Below are 16,887 nucleotides of genomic sequence, written 5' to 3'. Positions count from 1 at the left end.
AAGCACTTGAGGATTCATTACACTTTTCAGTGCAAAGTCAACGTGAGTGTAAGTAACAGATGGTCCTGGGGACAAGAAGTGCTTAGAGTGTCCTCTGGAAACAGTGACCAAGAAATGAGCAGTGGAAAGACGATTCCTAAACTGTTCCTCAGGTGGAACTGGTTGCATCAGTGCCTCCTTTATTCCTTCCAGCATAAATTCAGTAATTCTTCACCAGAAAGAACTAGGATTATTCACTAGATCAGTTGAGGCTGATTTGCAAACCAAACTGCATCTGAGAGTCTGCATTTCCTATGTCACCAGAAGTGCGTTCAGGAGGCCCCATGAAAAGGGAATTTCAAAAGTAGCTCAGCCTTTCTGAAAGATACTTGTACCGGTCAGCCCTGTGATGGCTCCTGTTATTTTGAAAATTACTCCTCTCCTCCAGAATAACTTCTCTTTTGAATTGTTTGTGCATTTTTTTACTAACAGCCTGGTCTTCAAGAATGTAGCCATTGCTTTACCAGAGATGATAATTTCTGGTTCAGTACAACTCCCTCACGTACTCCATTAGCTCAATATAAACTGTTCCCAAAGGCTTCTGTTAGCCTTGTAAGAGAAGTAACCCCCATGTAAAACATGCTTTTCCTTAACTATTCCTGGTATTCATAAATAATGGACGAAGGCTTTGTCTCCATTGCAGTGCCAGCTCAGGCTGTAATTCAGGTTTTGCCCTTGCCCTCAACCCAACACACACAAGTCACTGAATCAGACTGAACAGTGCTTTAGATTTAAGGTTTGGGAGCCTGTCAGAAGTTTGTCTGTGCTGCCTGCTTTAAATAATAATGCAGCAGGGATTTGGGTGCAGACCAGTATTGGGTGCACGTGCATGATCATTTCCATTTGGATTAGGGTTATGCTGTGGAAGCTGTGGTTCGATTTGTATTTCAGAGTGTTCTTGGAGCCTGGAAATAGCAGAGCTTTGGGGTGGAACTAAAGATGTTTCAGGACATTGCCTAATACGCTCGAAGAGCTAATGAGTACTCACTCCACAGGATCAGGCTAATGTAGGTTAGTCCAAAAGAAATGCCTCCGGAAAGTGTGCAGGTGGATGCCAGGTCGTCAGCACCGACCCTTTCACTGTACAGATCCGCTGTTATTGTGGCACGCGGCTTGGTAATGTAACTACAACCTGTAGCACACTGCCTGTGCTGTTAATCTGCTTGCAGTCATTTTGTGTGCTTGAATGCTGTTTCCTGTTTTTTACAGTTTCTCATATAACTGCTCTCAGTTGAGATTAGCTAGCTTGAGCAGAATAACTCCAGCTAATGGTGGAGAAGGATAGCATCAGTTTACCTTTTTTCTTGCATAAAGGAAACGTGTGGAATCTTCCCTCAAGGTTTTCCTGACTTCTTCAGTTGTTAAATCACTTATTTCCGTATTTGCTTTTTTGTAACATGCCTGCTTTAATCAATGCAGTGGGACTTTCTGACAGCACTGGGACGTATTTCACGTTCACATCAGAGGAGAGCAAAGCCCAGCAGGATAACATCTTTTTTCTTTTAAGCATAAGACATTTGGTTTTGCTAAACAGATTGGATGTTCAGATTTGAAATTATGAGTGGTTAGACGGCATCCTATCTTTAATTAGGTTGCACAGACTGAGTCATTTTGCAAGCTAGACATTTTAATTTACAATCTACTGCACTGCAGCACTCTTCAAGGCCTTCTGCTATGTAATAAGGTATTCAACTTGCAGCACAGGCTTTAAAAATACTGGAGTATTCTCTGTGACTTCACTTGTTTGTTTTATATTTTCAATTTTAGTTGCAAATCAAACATGCAGTTACAGAAGCTGAAATTCAGAAGCTGAAGACGAAGGTAAGAATCAATATATGGTTAATACACGCTGTTTTTTTCCTCTCATGCAAAATCAGATCTGAAGACATGTATCTTTATGTGGGTGGAGAAGTCAACATCCTTATTAAAGGCTGATTAAGAAGCACAGTGGCTGAGCTAAATCTTGTCTTGGTGTATATTCTCTATTCAAAGTTTCAAGTAAAATCTTAAGTGCTGCTATTAAGAGAAACTGCCAACTTGTATAGCTTCAATTAAATATTTTAAGGGGTATCATAATGACTAAATGGCAGATTTCTAGTTTTACAATTCTAATGCATTTTCTCAGGTTTTTAAATTACATTTGGATTGAAATTCAAGTCTAACTTAGTAGGGTTTTTATTTACCAGTGATGCTAAAGTATCCTGTTTATGTTAGTTCCTTTTTTTGACATTTTTTGTAAAAAAACTCATTTATTTAAAGGTGTTTAATAAAAATTACTTTTTTATATACAGAAGAAAAAGAGCTGTTTCATATTGCTGCAGTTCTTTTTAAAAGATACTCTAGAAAGGAAAAGGCTTACCAGTTTAACAGAAAACATTATCTCACAATTGATTGCTATGTGTTAGATTGAATTTGCTATAGCAATAAAAAGAAATTATATTTTTTGTACTAGGGTAAGATTTATGGGAAGTCAACTGATAATTCAGTTGCTGAGTAATATTAGGTTTTATAATGACATCCTTCTCTTTGAGTTTGAGTACATTATAAAGGAAATAAAAATAAGACAAAGAGAAAATTGTACTTCAGAAGAAGGTTTTAGATTATTATTTCTTTCTAGCAACTATTTGCACTCATCATGTATTTTGCATGGTGTTTATCAAATCTGCGTAAATTATTGTTAAAAACAAATTCAGAGTGGAACTATTTTGTGTAAGGACAATTTCTGTTGTACTGTTTCAGTTCAGAAAGTCAGAAATCTTTTCTTCCTCTGCTTTTGAGTTCCAGTCTAGCAATCGGAGCTGCACGGTCAATCCTTTGGGATTGTGCCGAGCCCCATTGACTTCATGGCAATGATGCGTGGGTGTAAACATTCATCTGTGCAAATCTATTTGCAAGATTAAGGTTAATGTGCCTTTTTGTGCTGGACTTCTTTACCTAGTGTTTTGAATAGAGCCAAAGAAAATGTGGCTAGTTTAGGTATATTACTAATGAAACGGCAAACAAGTTATTTTATTTTTGTGTGCATCATCCTTGATGCTAGCAGAACTGCCTAGAGCAAATTAAATAGTCTTTATAAGTAAACAAGGATGTTAAAGCATTTTTTGTTTTCCATAAATTCTGGGAGCTAAAATGTACAAGCTGCTGCACAACCCTACCCTTATCCAGCACCAAACATTCAAACCTGCATCTAGCTTCAGCTGGGAAGTGAGAAGCCTAACACAAAAAAAAAATCTAACAGAAAAACCAGCAAAGGAGCTAAGGTTTATTATAAACTCAGCAGTAAAACTTGGACTTCTCTAAGGTCATTTGGAAAAAGTCATTGGACTTCATTGATGCCAAATAGTGGAACTCGCAGTGGAACTGCACTGCTCATAGAGTTAAGCGGTGCTGATGTGTTTGGCAGAATCAGCACCTGAAATCTTCAACAGCAAGGGCATATTTTTCTTTTCATATTAGCTCCTTACAATTCGGTAAACAGGTTTAGAGAAAACAAGAGTAATATATTTATAACAGGTTCTCTTTGTCCTTGTAATAGTTCTGGCGTAGCTTCGGTATTGGATGCAAAACTCTGTGCTTGGTTAAATGAAAAAAGATGCTAGGTTATGACCCCATGTTAAATTTTGAATTATGTTCCAACCTCTTTTGTTTGGCTTTCTAGATTAAGCAAGATTATGACATGAAAACAGGCGTTGTAAGAATTCAATAGATTTTCTGATTTGGGTAACAAAAATAGTTAGATTAGATGCAATTGGTTTTTTTCCTATTGTTTTCTAAATTGTTCTTAAATCAAATATAGAACCTGGAAATCAGATTCCCCCCAAAATAAGAAATTTCTCATTTTATGGAAGCATATGAATGCTTTCTAACACCTGAGCCAGATGCACAGAGCAAAATGCATCCCCAGTGATGACTGCAGTTTGCCTGAATACTCCACTGTTGACATTTTCAAAGCATGTTGGTATATCCCAGAGAAGCATAGAGGCTGCACTGGCTGCGCAGAGCAAAGGTTCTACTTCGGTTTATGAGGAAGAATAATGTATGTATCAGCCTGTGTTCTTTGTCTTTGAATGCTCTTTTCACTGCTGGTATATTACTTTTATAGCTATTAATTTACTGATTTTCACTATTCATGTTATTTGAACGATTAGGCTGCACTTTGCGCGTTTTTACTGACTGGCATCTCCCCTCTTTTGTTCAGCTGCAGGCTGCTGAGAATGAGAAGGTGAGATGGGAATTGGAGAAGACCCAACTCCAGCAGAACATTGAGGAGAATAAGGAAAGGATGATGAAATTAGAGAGTTATTGGATTGAGGCACAAACCCTGTGTCACACGGTGAATGAGCACCTCAAGGAGACGCAAAGCCAGTATCAGGCTCTGGAGAAGAAATATAACAAGGCAAAGAAATTAATCAAGGATTTTCAGCAAAAGTAAGCAGCTACGCCAGGCTCAGCAAATGACTTAGTGGCCAGATAGGAAACATATATGTGCTATATTTTGAAATATGAAACCCACTATTAAACACCTGTAAGGTAAACACTATTTTTCACTTTTTTTTCCATGAAAAACATGGGCTCTTTATTATGGAAAAATGTTAGTAGTATTCAAGTATTAGTTAGTATTGTTGAAAAATGCTATAACTAAATAAAGACTTAGCCTGTGGTATTCCAGGTTGGAATGTTTCAGAATTACTAGATAACTCAATGTGATTGCAAGCAACCAAGAGTAATCATAGTAAAGCATTTGATGAGCAAGGTTTGCAGCAATTTATATTGGTATTGTGTCAGCTGGGTTCACTCCTGTTGTGTACTAATGTAACGTCAAAAAGAAAATTGTTTTGTTACATTTTACATTTTATTTTTCTTCTTCTTGTAGATGCCAAGAATGTTTGAGCTGAGTTGAGCTAACTGATGATTACCTGGCCCCCTCTATTTCATGTGGTCCCCTATCCCTGATGGCTAGCAAGAATAATAACATCTTACATTTCTGTAACAGCTTCCATTCCCCCAAATTTCTTTTTTCACAGCAACTTTTTCATTTTCTGCTGAAATATACTTATTTAAAGAAGAAAATTCAAAAACATACCACAATGTCAAGTGACAACTGAGAGTGCAGAAGTGAATATCCTGTCCCATTAAAAAGGGTTTTAGATAGTCAAAATGTCATTTCCCGTCTTGGAATTTCATGACTGTTCCAGAACTAGCTGACATCTTGTGTACTTTCTATCACAAACATCTTAATTTTTCAAAATAAAAAGAAATAGGGAAAATAGCTAGAATGAGCTTGGATATCCTTTCTGTTGTTATTCTGCTTTATATTGGTAAGAGATCTAGTCAGTTGTTTTTAACTATCTCAGACGCCTAAAATCACCTAACAGATTTCCTTATAGCTTACTAGAAAATTAGATTTGTACCTGGAAACTTATGGATGTCCTTTTTGTGAAAGAATGCAGTCATCCTCTAATAAAACAGAGATTTTGCTCCATTTTCTACAACAGAACACGGCATAAACTAAGCTAACGTTGTTTTCCTTGTAAATACAGGATATGAAAAAATTAGTTTAACTGTTTTGATTAACAATTAGAACAGCTGAGATTTTTTTTTCCAGATAAATTCCTCTTACCATTTTTGTATCTTCACCTAGCTTACTCACTTAGACTAAGTAATTGTTTAGGGTTTTGTTCTAATTGCAGTTTCATACTTCTTACTAGGTTAGTAATAAAATCTTTGTTAAGGACAGATTTTTCTGATGCATAGCTTAAGATATATCAGAACATTTTATTTTCTGTTTGAATCTGATTGCTTTGATGACAGCAAATACATCTTTTTTTCCCTAAGAGAACTTGACTTCATCAAACGCCAGGAAGCTGAACGAAAGAAAATAGAAGATTTGGAGAAAGCACACCTTGCAGAGGTTCAAGGCTTACAAGCTCGTGTGAGTAGTATTTACTCTTATGTTTGAAGAATGAAACGATTCTGTCTGATATTCTGGAAAAAAAACACGGGGGGGGGGTGTTATGGGTAACACTGTGTTGTATTTCTTTCAGATACGAGACTTGGAAGCAGAAGTTTTCAGGCTAATGAAGCAAAACGGGAGCCAGGTCAACAATAACAACAACATTTTTGAAAGGCAGACATCTTTTGGAGAAGTTTCTAGAGGAGATCCAGTGGAAAATCTAGATACTAAGCAAGTGTCCTGCCTGGATGGCTTAAGTCAAGGTTTGTTTGAACCAAACCATAACTCCTATTAATATGTATGCAAATAGCATGGTTATCATTTAGGATTTAAAAGAAACAATTAATAATGCAGAGATGTTGTTATTTTTCCGAAATTCAGTATCTAATGACAGCTGTATCAGGGTTATACCAAATAATGCCAATACAGAGTCCCAGAATAGCTGTGCAAGGTATATTCTTAAAGAAAGGGAAATGACTAAGTGCTAATAAAGCAAAGATCATTATTGATTTCTTAAAGCTTTCAGTGGGATGCCATCAACATTTAGGTTTAATTCAATGCTTCTGTTATGTTAATAAAGTATGTTCCTAAATCTGTCCTTAATTACCCAACCACCAAAGATCAAACAAGAACAAAGTTACCAGAATGAGAGAAACAATGTTAAATCTACCATTTTGAATGGATCTCTGCAGGTTCTGATCCCACCTCGGTACAGACATCAAAAGGAACCGTGTAGGTGGCACTCACTGTTTCTCAGGATGGAGCCTTTTGTGAATAAAATGCAAATTCTTTACTAACACATTAATTAAAAATCTTATTCAGCTATAGCACAGCCTGATTTACAACATAAGACTTGTAAAACTTTGTTCTGTATTACCAAAGAGCCAGAACAATTTGTGGCAACACTGAGATCTGGATAGATGCTGTCAGCATGGTGACTGTAACCTTTACTTGTTTTGCATAGAAAAGATAATTCCCATTTTTCCGGCTGTGCCAGTGAAAATATACAGATAACTTCCACAGCTTCAGTTAAAGTTCTGTAATTGCAAGTGGCTCCTCACTGTTGAAGTATATGCAGAATTAAAGCCAATTTTAGGTCCACAGCCTTGGAACAAAATTGTTTGGCTCAGGAGCAATACTTACTGTGTATTCAGTAACATATGTGAAATCAGTGTCGGAGGTGTTGGGATTCTGACAAGGGAGCACCAGGCTCTGTTCCTATATAGATTTTCATTTTAAATAAACCATAATATCATTCATTTCTCTGGTGAAAAAAAATGCATTACATTACCAAATAAATTAATTTCTAGCAAGCACAGAGATGTTTTATTAAAATTGATATTTTAGCAGTTATTTCATGTGTGGACCAAAACTGAATATTGCTCTACAAACAGATCAATATGAATTACATTTTTAAGTATGTGTATAAAAAAGAGCTAGGCCTGCTGAAACGGTATTTGAGTGATCTGCAGACTTTATGGAATTTGTTTCCACAAATCTTCACAGAGCTGTTCTTTTTAGAAAGTGTTTATTATACTGAAATCTCTGAAGTTCAGAAAAGCGCTCAGGATGACAAGAAAGTCTGTATTTCTGCCATAAAGACTCAGTACGTGTTACAAAATATTTAATACTTAGCAACACTGATAACAGAAACCCCTTCAGTAGTTTGCATCAGAAGAGGAAAGTATGTTTTTCTTTACCTGACTCACAAAACTCATGTTTACATTTACTGTTGTGGCAATGTCAACACATATCCATGGCTCAAGAGCTGAAATCCAGGAATTTCTACATGTAAAAAAAAAATTCTGTGTAAAAGTCTTTCTAAAAATTTGAAAATTCTTCCTAAAGCATTAAAACTCTGCGTGTCAGTACTTTCAAATTATATCTTTGCATGAAAATTTTAAATTTCCAAGAGCTGCCATTCCTCATTGCAAAAACATTCCCCTGGGGCAATTATACCAGTGTTCAGTACTTCTGAGAGTTAGAATAGACAATCTGTGAATTTAAATGCCCAAGTTTAACCACCTGAATACAAACACAAATTATTTACTAGGAAAAATAGACAATCAGCAGTGATTTTTTGAAAGCAGAAAAAGCATAGTTAGACCTTAGATTCCAGGCTGGATTTATGTTTTTAACAAGAGAAAAAGAAAAGCCCTTTTTTAAAATGAAGAGATGCCTAAACATGCTGCAGTGCTCTTTGACTTCCATATACCTTTGCCAGTAAATTCTGTATCAAAGTCTCTGAAGTCTGTCTCAGACAGTAATGTAGTGATTCTTGCTCTGCAGAGAAAGAGCCTATGTCTCCATATCACCCTGGTGTAAACCTTTTAAGAAAAGGACTTGCCATTGTCTAGTAATAATAATCACTGATAATAAGTGTATTTACTAATCACCCCATGGATGTTTGCAGAGGAGCTATAAAGGGCAGGGGAGATGTCCACGATGTCTTTGGAGGGTGAGCGAGTTCCTCCAGGTGCAGTGTGTTGTGCACACTGTCTCTGTGACCTTCATGGAATTGCTCCTGTCTCTCTTCTGAATTTTATTTGGTGAACATAACACGTCTCTTCTTGAGCCTCAGCATTAGGTTTGTGGGGTGGGACTGCGTATACGCAGCCACATCCCGTAATTTTTATTCTGAAGTTTGCAGGTCTGTCTTCCCTCAAAAAATCAGGTTATATAAAAAAATATATTTTAATTCAAATGATGCTAAGTATGTTTTTTGCTTCAATGTGATCTGAGGTGTTTATTACATTCTTCTGTGGCAATAGATTTGGGAAGAACTAATGGATGCGACTTGACGGTCACATACATACAAGCATAGCTGTCCCTGCCGCTGCAGGTGCTCCGGCCGTGTTTAGCATCATGCCAGACTGTACGACTCCTCAGGCTGTAACATAACCTCACACTAAGTTTGAGGGGCTGCCAGTAACATCAGTGGAAGTTAGAAAGAGAAAATCAAAACCACGGAGTTCTTCCTTTGCTTTGCCAGGGAATACTAGAAGCCTGAGGACTGTGTTTCTTTTACAAATCTATGACTTATTCTGAGAGTCCAGAAAAATAGATGAAGTGCATTGTAGCTTTCTGGTTTAGTGGTCATGAGCTGTGTCTGCACTAGAGAATCAAACTGTTTACTGGAAGGAGTCAGTGGTTTGAAATCTAAACAGTTCAGTGCTTTGACAGTATTTGCTCATCTCTGTGCAAATGCCCATTCAAGCTGCTTTGATGGCTCTACTTTCTGGGTGCCTTGGGATACCCAGGGATGCATCAGTTCACAGAGGGAGATTTTGAAATCTATCAGTCTGTATAATGGAAAAACAGTGGGAGGACAGGCGAACACTTTCCTGCTCCGCAGTGGTACTGAAATAATTCAGATGGAAGCCCATTGGAGTCAAAGTGTTTCAGCGCCTGCTGAAAGAAAATCTAATTACATCGCCTCCAAGAGCAAAATAAAACCTGTTATAACTGTCATGTGAGACATTTATCAGGCTCCCCAGTGGGCTGGGAGATTCCTAGACAAACATGTGGGGTGCATGTTTGTGCCAGGGAGCGGTGAGGGCTGGCAGCTCTCTGTGGAAGAGGGAGCTGGGACTGAGTGACAGCACGTGTGGCCAGGGCAGAGACCACCCGGCAGCAGCCCAGTCCTGCTGCACCCGAGTCTGGCGAGCAGGGCAGGTCCAGTGATGGAAACGGGGGTCAGCTGGGAGCCCAGGCAAGTTCATGGTGGGGAAGCAGGTCCAAGGGCAAGCCAGGAGGTCTGTCCGTGGGCTGTTACTCAGGTCCGGATCCACAGGGTGCATGGCCTGAGAGTGAGAGCCCAGCTTACATGCAGTCTCTGATGAGGAAGGAGCCATTAATCATGCTCTATGAGCTCTTTCTCTGCAGTAGGCTGAACCACGGTTAGGTACCTGCAGCACAACAGGGAGCTGCCATTGAGCGCGAGCAGCCCAGCTCTGGGGTGGAGGGAGCAGTAAGCTCCAGGCCCAGGTGGTGTTTTGCTTCAACAAGGCCAATACGACCACTTAAGTGAATAAGTGTTTGCAGTGCTATGTCAATAGTTTGCATAATTTCAGCAGTGAAAGGAAGGGCTGTATGAAGTGCATACACCTGAAAGACCAAATACAAGCAGTTCAGGTCATAGCAATGTGCAGTTACCCTATCAAGTACTTACGGTGGAAGCATAATTACAAGTCAGACAATGCTATTGATTCTGTAGTGTCATCTGCATGTAGAGTTCAACTCTTACACAAAGAAGAAAACCAAAACATGGTACTGGAAGTCTTTGCAGTGCTTTAAGACACCATAAATCTGCAAAAATAAAAATGAGTTCGAGCCTTACCCCTCAGTTATTTACTGGCTCACAAACTCAACATGTGGCTCTGATTTCAAGAGACAGTTTGAGCTGAACTGACAGATTATTACTGTTGAAATGGGAGACTCTGCGCCATCCCTGACTTTGTCCAGCAACCTGGTTCTGCCTCTTCCATTGCCCTGTTCCAGCACTTACACACCGATTCACTGAAACAACAGAAAACTGATTTAAGAGGGGAAGAGGTTGGAGTATCAGACTGAAATTGGATAGTTTCTGCTGGGTCAATCATTTGAATCAGCAAGCTGCAGTCCAAATTCGGGGGGGAGGAGGGTGTCACTCAGAGCCAGGGGTTGGGACAGCAGGAGGGAGAGCAAGAGCTCTCCATTTTGGTGGTGGTGGTGGTGGTAAGTAACTGAGTCGGTTCCACCCTTGGTGAAATTGCATTCTCTGAGACCGAAGGTCAGGATACTATGGAAAGCAATGGGAAAAATTTCAGCTTTGCTCAAGTTGGTCAGAGTTTCTTCGTTAGTTTCAGTGAGGCTAAGATGTCTCCATTTATTATTTTGCTTTTGTTTAAAGCAAAAATGTCTGTAAAATCCGCTTCTAATTAATTAGTGTGTTACGAATGCAGTACTTGGACAAATAAATCTAACAAATTCTGGTTTGATTTGTACTATGAGGATTGCAAAAAGAAAAAAAGTTAAAACCATAAAGTATCTATTCCTTGTCTGGTGTATATTGTGAAAACACCTTTTAAAATGTGTTTTGTCTTACTGCAGATTTGTAAAATGTTAGCTTTGCTGAAATACTCAGATTTCATTTGAGTGGATGATTGATAGCTAGGAATAGTGCAGTTATGTTAGCTCTATTTGTAGAGGCAAGCCATATATGAACTCTTCAGTATACTTTGCTGACAAGACATTCAGGAATAGGGTGGCTTTGAACCTAGGCAGGTAAGATGGTTTCATTGTTCCATTTTTTGTATGAAATATTTATCCAGTTTTCATGTATCACATAACAGTGTTTGGGCAGTAGATGGAAGGGGAAAGATCTGAAACTGCTTTCCCTTCAAAACCAAAGAAATAAGGTTTCATGGTTTTCGCAGCAGAAAGTTAAATGTACAAAGACAACTGAGTAAGCTTGGGAGTGACAGTGTCCAGCTCTTTTCCAATGGTATATAAAAACAGTGCAGCACTGGGGTTTGGGTTTTTTTCCATTTTGTTATTTTAAAGTACACATGGTAGAAGACAACAACTGCACAAACCCCAGATGTTCAGAAAATACAGCAACTTTGTAGAGTTAAGAAGTGGGAGAGTAGAGTGCATCTCCCGGCTTTCGCTCTGATCTTCTGGTGACTCTTTGTTGGGTTTTGTTGGGATGATTACTGCCGCCTTACTGCAGATCTCTCAGAAAGTTTTTGAGCTATTGGATCAGGATAATGACAGATCTAACAGTTCGTGTCCTGCTCAACACAATATAGTTGTTTTCTAATCAGGGAGAACCAGTCCCTTCACTCTTGTACAGATCATGGCCTTCCCATTCCTGCCTTGAACAGCTGTGATTCAGCATGCCTTTCATGGACCTTCTGGATGGATGAATTCCATTTCATTTTCACTGTCATGATAAACTTTATGCAACATCACTGACAGCTGTTTGCAGTGAAAATTTATTTCAGGATTCGCGGGTTGTTCCTGCAAAGCTGTAACACTACCTTGCTAATGATTTTGCCAAAATGTGTTGCTCTTGGAAAGCTGCAGCCAGGTATCTGCAGTAGATGGTGATAATCACAGTAATGATTGCGTCCTCTAGACTCTTGCTTAAGGAAAGGGGCTTGACAGAGTGTCTTCTGATGTGATCCAAGTGCAAGTGAGGCAAGGCTGTATTTGTGTTAGGTCACTCATATCAATCTGTTTGTATGAGGGACCATGATGGTTGGTGCTGACAGAGATGTTTTACTTAAGTTTACCTGAATTTATGTAAATTTTATGAGTTTGAAGGAACTCTGAATAAAAGAGAGAAGAATCTACAAGAGGATGTAATGGTTCTGAAGACAGTGCGGCAAGGGAGGAAGTAACAAATGAGACTGCCAGGTGCTAACAAAAAGATGCTTTTACTTGCAGAAGAATTGGGGTGAACAATTGGGGCACGTTATTTGTATTGTCACATAGAACTCTGAACAACAGATGACCTCAGAATCCAGAGGAGGATTGGGATTCCTCTCTGCTGTCCCCTCCTGAGAGGGACAGTGTGCTAGAGTAAGCAAACTGATTCACTGTCGGTCCAATTGAATGAGTTTAACACTTGTTCATAATCCTGTGAAACGCTACCTGTAAAGCAATCCAATCGCAAATGGTTATCTGATTATTTGGATACTACCTGTATCACTGTGTGCGCTACTGACTGCAGACATTGCTTGCTCATAATTTGCACATATTGTACAAGGTTATTTTGGGGGAGATTCAGTATAGGAGAGACCAAGTCATGTTCTTTAAATTTGTAAGCCATTCTGATTATGATAAAATGTAAAGCGGCCTGAGGACTGCTCTAGATATTTCTTCTGTAATTCAACAAGCAGCCTGCAAAACTGATGAAGTTATAAGGGAAATGCTTAGTGGGGCAACTGTGGGAAAAAATGGCAGTCCAGTCCCTCTTCCTCCAGTGGCTTAAAAGGGCAGGTTTGGGGATAAATTAATTGGTCCCCTAGGTCTAAATTGGTATATTCATCCAGATGCTGGAAAATGTCTGTCAAAGAGCAGTGAGATGAGGATTCCTTTGCTATATGCCCCGATGGAGGAGAACTCTCTCTGCAGGCCAAGCTCATGCAAGTCCCTGTGAGGGAGTCAAAGTGGACCTGCTTTCTGGGCTAGTACAGCTGGTTTTGTGTGGTCCTTCACGTAACAGTGGGAATCATTTGTTGAGTTTTTAAATATTTGCAGTTGATTCTTTGCTATGCACTTACTGGATCTGTATAGATAAACTCTTTAATGGTTTATGCAAATAACTTTTTTTTTTTTTTGCATGTGTACTTTTAACAGTTATGAAGATACAGGTACAAGTAAAACACGCAAAGTGCATGTACTCGCAATTGCAGGTCTTGTCTTAGGAAAAAGTAGTGATAGATTCGTCTGTTAAATAGCTTCAAATCATGTTTCCGTACAGATTTCAATGAAGCAGTGCCAGAAACAGAGAGACTGGACTCTAAAGCTCTGAAGACTCGAGCTCAGCTTTCAGTGAAGAACAAGCGGCAGAGGCCTTCTAGAACAAGGCTGTATGATAGCATCAGTTCAACTGATGGAGAGGACAGCCTTGAACGAAAGGTGAGAAGGACTCTGCCCTCTCTTTCAGGCTTCCTATGGAGGGCTAGATTGCCCCCATAAGTCATTTCATCCTCTGTCTTTGTCCTTTCATTGTAGCACAGGCAGTATTTTTTCCTCTGTGGCCAGTATGCTATGAATGTACTTGAGTGATGTGTGAGTCCGGTCTCCTTTGAGTCAGCACACCTGTTTTTTAGGTTTTGTTGTGTCTTATTTTTTAACAGGAATCCTGAGCTTTCTGATTTATGTGTGCTTTATAACGCAGAATGGGTCCTTTCATTTATGCAAGAGGTTGAAGGAACTTGAATCGTGCATTTCTCTATTTGTTAATTTGTTAACACAATTGATATGATATTCACTTGTCATTTTGTCCTATTCTGACTTCTGTCTGAAAGCAAATACCAATAAACAACACTGTGTGTGGTATCAAAAGGTAATGGCATGAATTACTACAGCGTTTCATACAAATAGAAGGCTAAATAATGAATAAAAGAGTTGCATGTTCAAAGTAAACCTTGCTCTGATTGGTTACTAAATGGTATAACCTGCTTTATAATCTCTTATACCAACAGCCGTCAAACAGTTACAGTAGTCCCATGCACATTTCAAAATCACCACTGCCCTTATGCATGAGAGCATCCTCACCAGCATCAGATTCTGGTGCTTCCTCCCTCTCCCCCGTGGCTAGCAGTGCAGCAATCTCACTTGACAACCTAACTGAAAACCAAGAAGAAGGACAGCACCACAAAGGAGGTGTCCTTTCCCCGCATGCTCGGGGAGACACTCCGCTTTCCTCTCCTTCAAAATCTGGGCACAGCTCTGAAGCATCTCCTTTGCATCACCCAGCTGGCAGGAATATTTTACAGGAGAAAGGTATTACTATTTTTTACAATAAATTGATGCATCGTTTTGCTCACTTACATCTACTTCATGAACTTTTGTTGTGTCGTAGGACCTTAGCAACTAAAAGGCTGTCATCTCATAACTTCTTTTGTTTACCTGGAAGTCAAAAATTACAAATGACCTTGTATGATGGTATAAGAAAAGGAGAAAGTTTAAAATGAGATCGGGAACTGCTTCCTTTGGGTTTTTTTTTCTTTCTTGAAACTCAATGAAAAAGCTAGGGGGAAGTTGCCTTTAAGAAAATCTTGTATTTTGTTTTAAAAAACCCAAATTATTTGACCTTGGGACACTTCTGTATTAGAAACATGCTTTTTTTGGAGGGTGGGGAAAGGAGTGTAAAGCAAGAATAACAGATTGTCGCTTTTAGTTGCTGAGAGGCAGCATAGTCTAGATTAAACAAGAGGTTAGTGTCTGGAGACTCCTCATTTACAGAAAAAGAATATCAAGTAACTTGTTGAGGAGGTTGGCCGCACTGTTATTTATTTAATTTAGATTCTTTAAATGTAAGCTGGATGAAACCTGATGCAATCATACATAGCTCAGGTACATGTTTCAGATACCAGTTTATTAAATGCATTAACAATATGATATGGCACAGAATACCGAGTCCTCCTTTTCAGATGCCTTGTGAAATCAAAATTAGTATTTTACACAACTTCAGCATTGTTAGCTATGCACCTTGCATTCTCTAACTGTCACATAAGCTAAAATACGTCATAAAAATGGTTTGTAAGTGAGGACTGCGGGAATAGGTCCGGACAGGTTCATAACAGACTTTGGCTTACTTAAATTAACCAAAAAGAACAATTTGTTGAGGACTTTTGTTTGTCTGTGTGTCTGAAAAGACTTGCCACTGCTTTACAATCTATTTTTTTCTTCATCTTCATACAGGCTTTCACACAGATTCCTAAAAGACAGATTCATGAAGTTTTGTTGAATTTAGGATAGGTTAATATATGCTAGCATTTTTACATGGGTTCTGAAATTGTTAGTCTAACTGTATATTTTCTAATTGTTTAATTGTTAATGAATCAAAGTTAAATTCAACATTTGAGTTTTGCAAGTAAAAATAAGGGTATGAACATAAGAACGTGTCTTTCCAAATTTGTACTTCAGCTTGAGTGTATGATTGGTTGATCAGTGAAGTCATAAATCCTGCATTTCCAACTGATGTATGAAAAATATCTTGATAAAAATTTAGTGGAGACTAGCCTTGTAGTGTAAGGAATAGGGTATTATATTCCACCCACCCTGTCACTCTTTCCAATTTAGGTTTGAAAAATATCTCTGTCTAAATATTGGTGTCATGCTTTCCCCACTGTGACCGTTAAGTAAACAACCAGTGCTTTCGGATGTATCCAGATTCTGATGAGTATATGAAAATGAAACCAGAGCAATTTAGTTCCAAATGGAAAATTTGCATTTAGTAAGTCCTACAAAAAAGAAATATCCTAAAGCAGTTGTTTGGCAACAAGTGTTGTAGCGATACTATGATAATTGATTATTAATTTGGCTGTCAAACTCTTGCAGGTCAGAAAATAAAAAGGGCCATTGTATTTGTTCTGTGTGCTCAGGTAGGGATTTTTAAAAAAGAGATGGAAAGAGAGCACATCTGTGGACATGTGTGTGTCCATTGATTAATCTCTCATTAGCAAAAGTGAGCATTGGCAAGCTCATGCTTTTTTTTTCCTTATGAGATCCTGCAGTGTTGTGGGAAGAGCTGAAGTGGCATGAGATCAGTTTCGTTGCAACATGATGAGGAATTTTGCTTGTTTGTCTTTTAAGCACAACTTTCTCATGTATGCGTATGATTGATTAATTTATTTTCTTCAGTTCTGCCTGTTTGTGCAACAGCATCCTTTGACAAAGCAGCCGAGGTGACCCCTGGGGGCCTTACTCCACTGATGTGAGGCTGGCTGCAACTGTTCTCAGACCTTGGGGAAGAAAGCTAGGTCTAGTCTGTCTAGTCTCCTTTCACATCCATCAGCCACAGATTACTTACACCAGCTCCTTGAAGCTGAAAGTGATAGATTAAACAGCTTCTGTGTGATTTATTCTGAGGAACCGGCTCTCCCTCACCCTCTCTGAAGAGCTACAAGGAGTCAGGGAAGATGTACCCATGCAGGGTGGTCGAAGTCCCCTCCTGCCCAGGCAGGGCACCTGCAGCCCTTGTTCGTGGCCACTGCCATGTGCCAAGCACTGTGTACCTCCGTGTGTGCGAGACCCTGTAGATTCAAACCTGCTCTGCCACTGAAGCTGGTTTTGGGACCTAGCCCATCCATCTTCCCCTGTATCCCATAGCCAGCATGAATGTTTTTCCCAGCAAATCGCCATTATTCAGAGGGCCCTGGCTGGGCCAAGCTGCA

The 16,887-nt window shown here is 39.1% G+C and overlaps 1 protein-coding gene across 4 annotated transcripts in view; it reads left to right on the top strand.

Annotated features, from left to right (window-relative positions):
- The window catches only part of PPP1R9A (protein phosphatase 1 regulatory subunit 9A), a 149,935-nt gene that overhangs the window by 114,067 nt on the left and 18,981 nt on the right, over positions 1 to 16,887 (top strand). For 2 of the 4 annotated variants that reach the window (XM_087774531.1, XM_087774523.1), the window contains exons 8-13: positions 1,807 to 1,860; positions 4,238 to 4,467; positions 5,875 to 5,971; positions 6,084 to 6,255; positions 13,464 to 13,621; positions 14,191 to 14,491. In XM_087774531.1, the coding sequence (XP_087630657.1) occupies positions 1,807 to 1,860; positions 4,238 to 4,467; positions 5,875 to 5,971; positions 6,084 to 6,255; positions 13,464 to 13,621; positions 14,191 to 14,491 (1,012 nt within the window). The remainder of the gene's footprint in view (positions 1 to 1,806; positions 1,861 to 4,237; positions 4,468 to 5,874; positions 5,972 to 6,083; positions 6,256 to 13,463; positions 13,622 to 14,190; positions 14,492 to 16,887) is intronic. The other 2 variants (XM_087774553.1, XM_087774542.1) reach the window with 1 other exon arrangement.

Source organism: Nipponia nippon, unplaced genomic scaffold (genome assembly GCF_047370975.1).
Source record: "Nipponia nippon isolate SJK-2023a ecotype South Korea unplaced genomic scaffold, ASM4737097v1 scaffold_1, whole genome shotgun sequence".
In the NCBI taxonomy this organism is placed as follows: domain Eukaryota; kingdom Metazoa; phylum Chordata; class Aves; order Pelecaniformes; family Threskiornithidae; genus Nipponia; species Nipponia nippon.
This window is presented reverse-complemented; position numbering and strand designations above follow the sequence as displayed.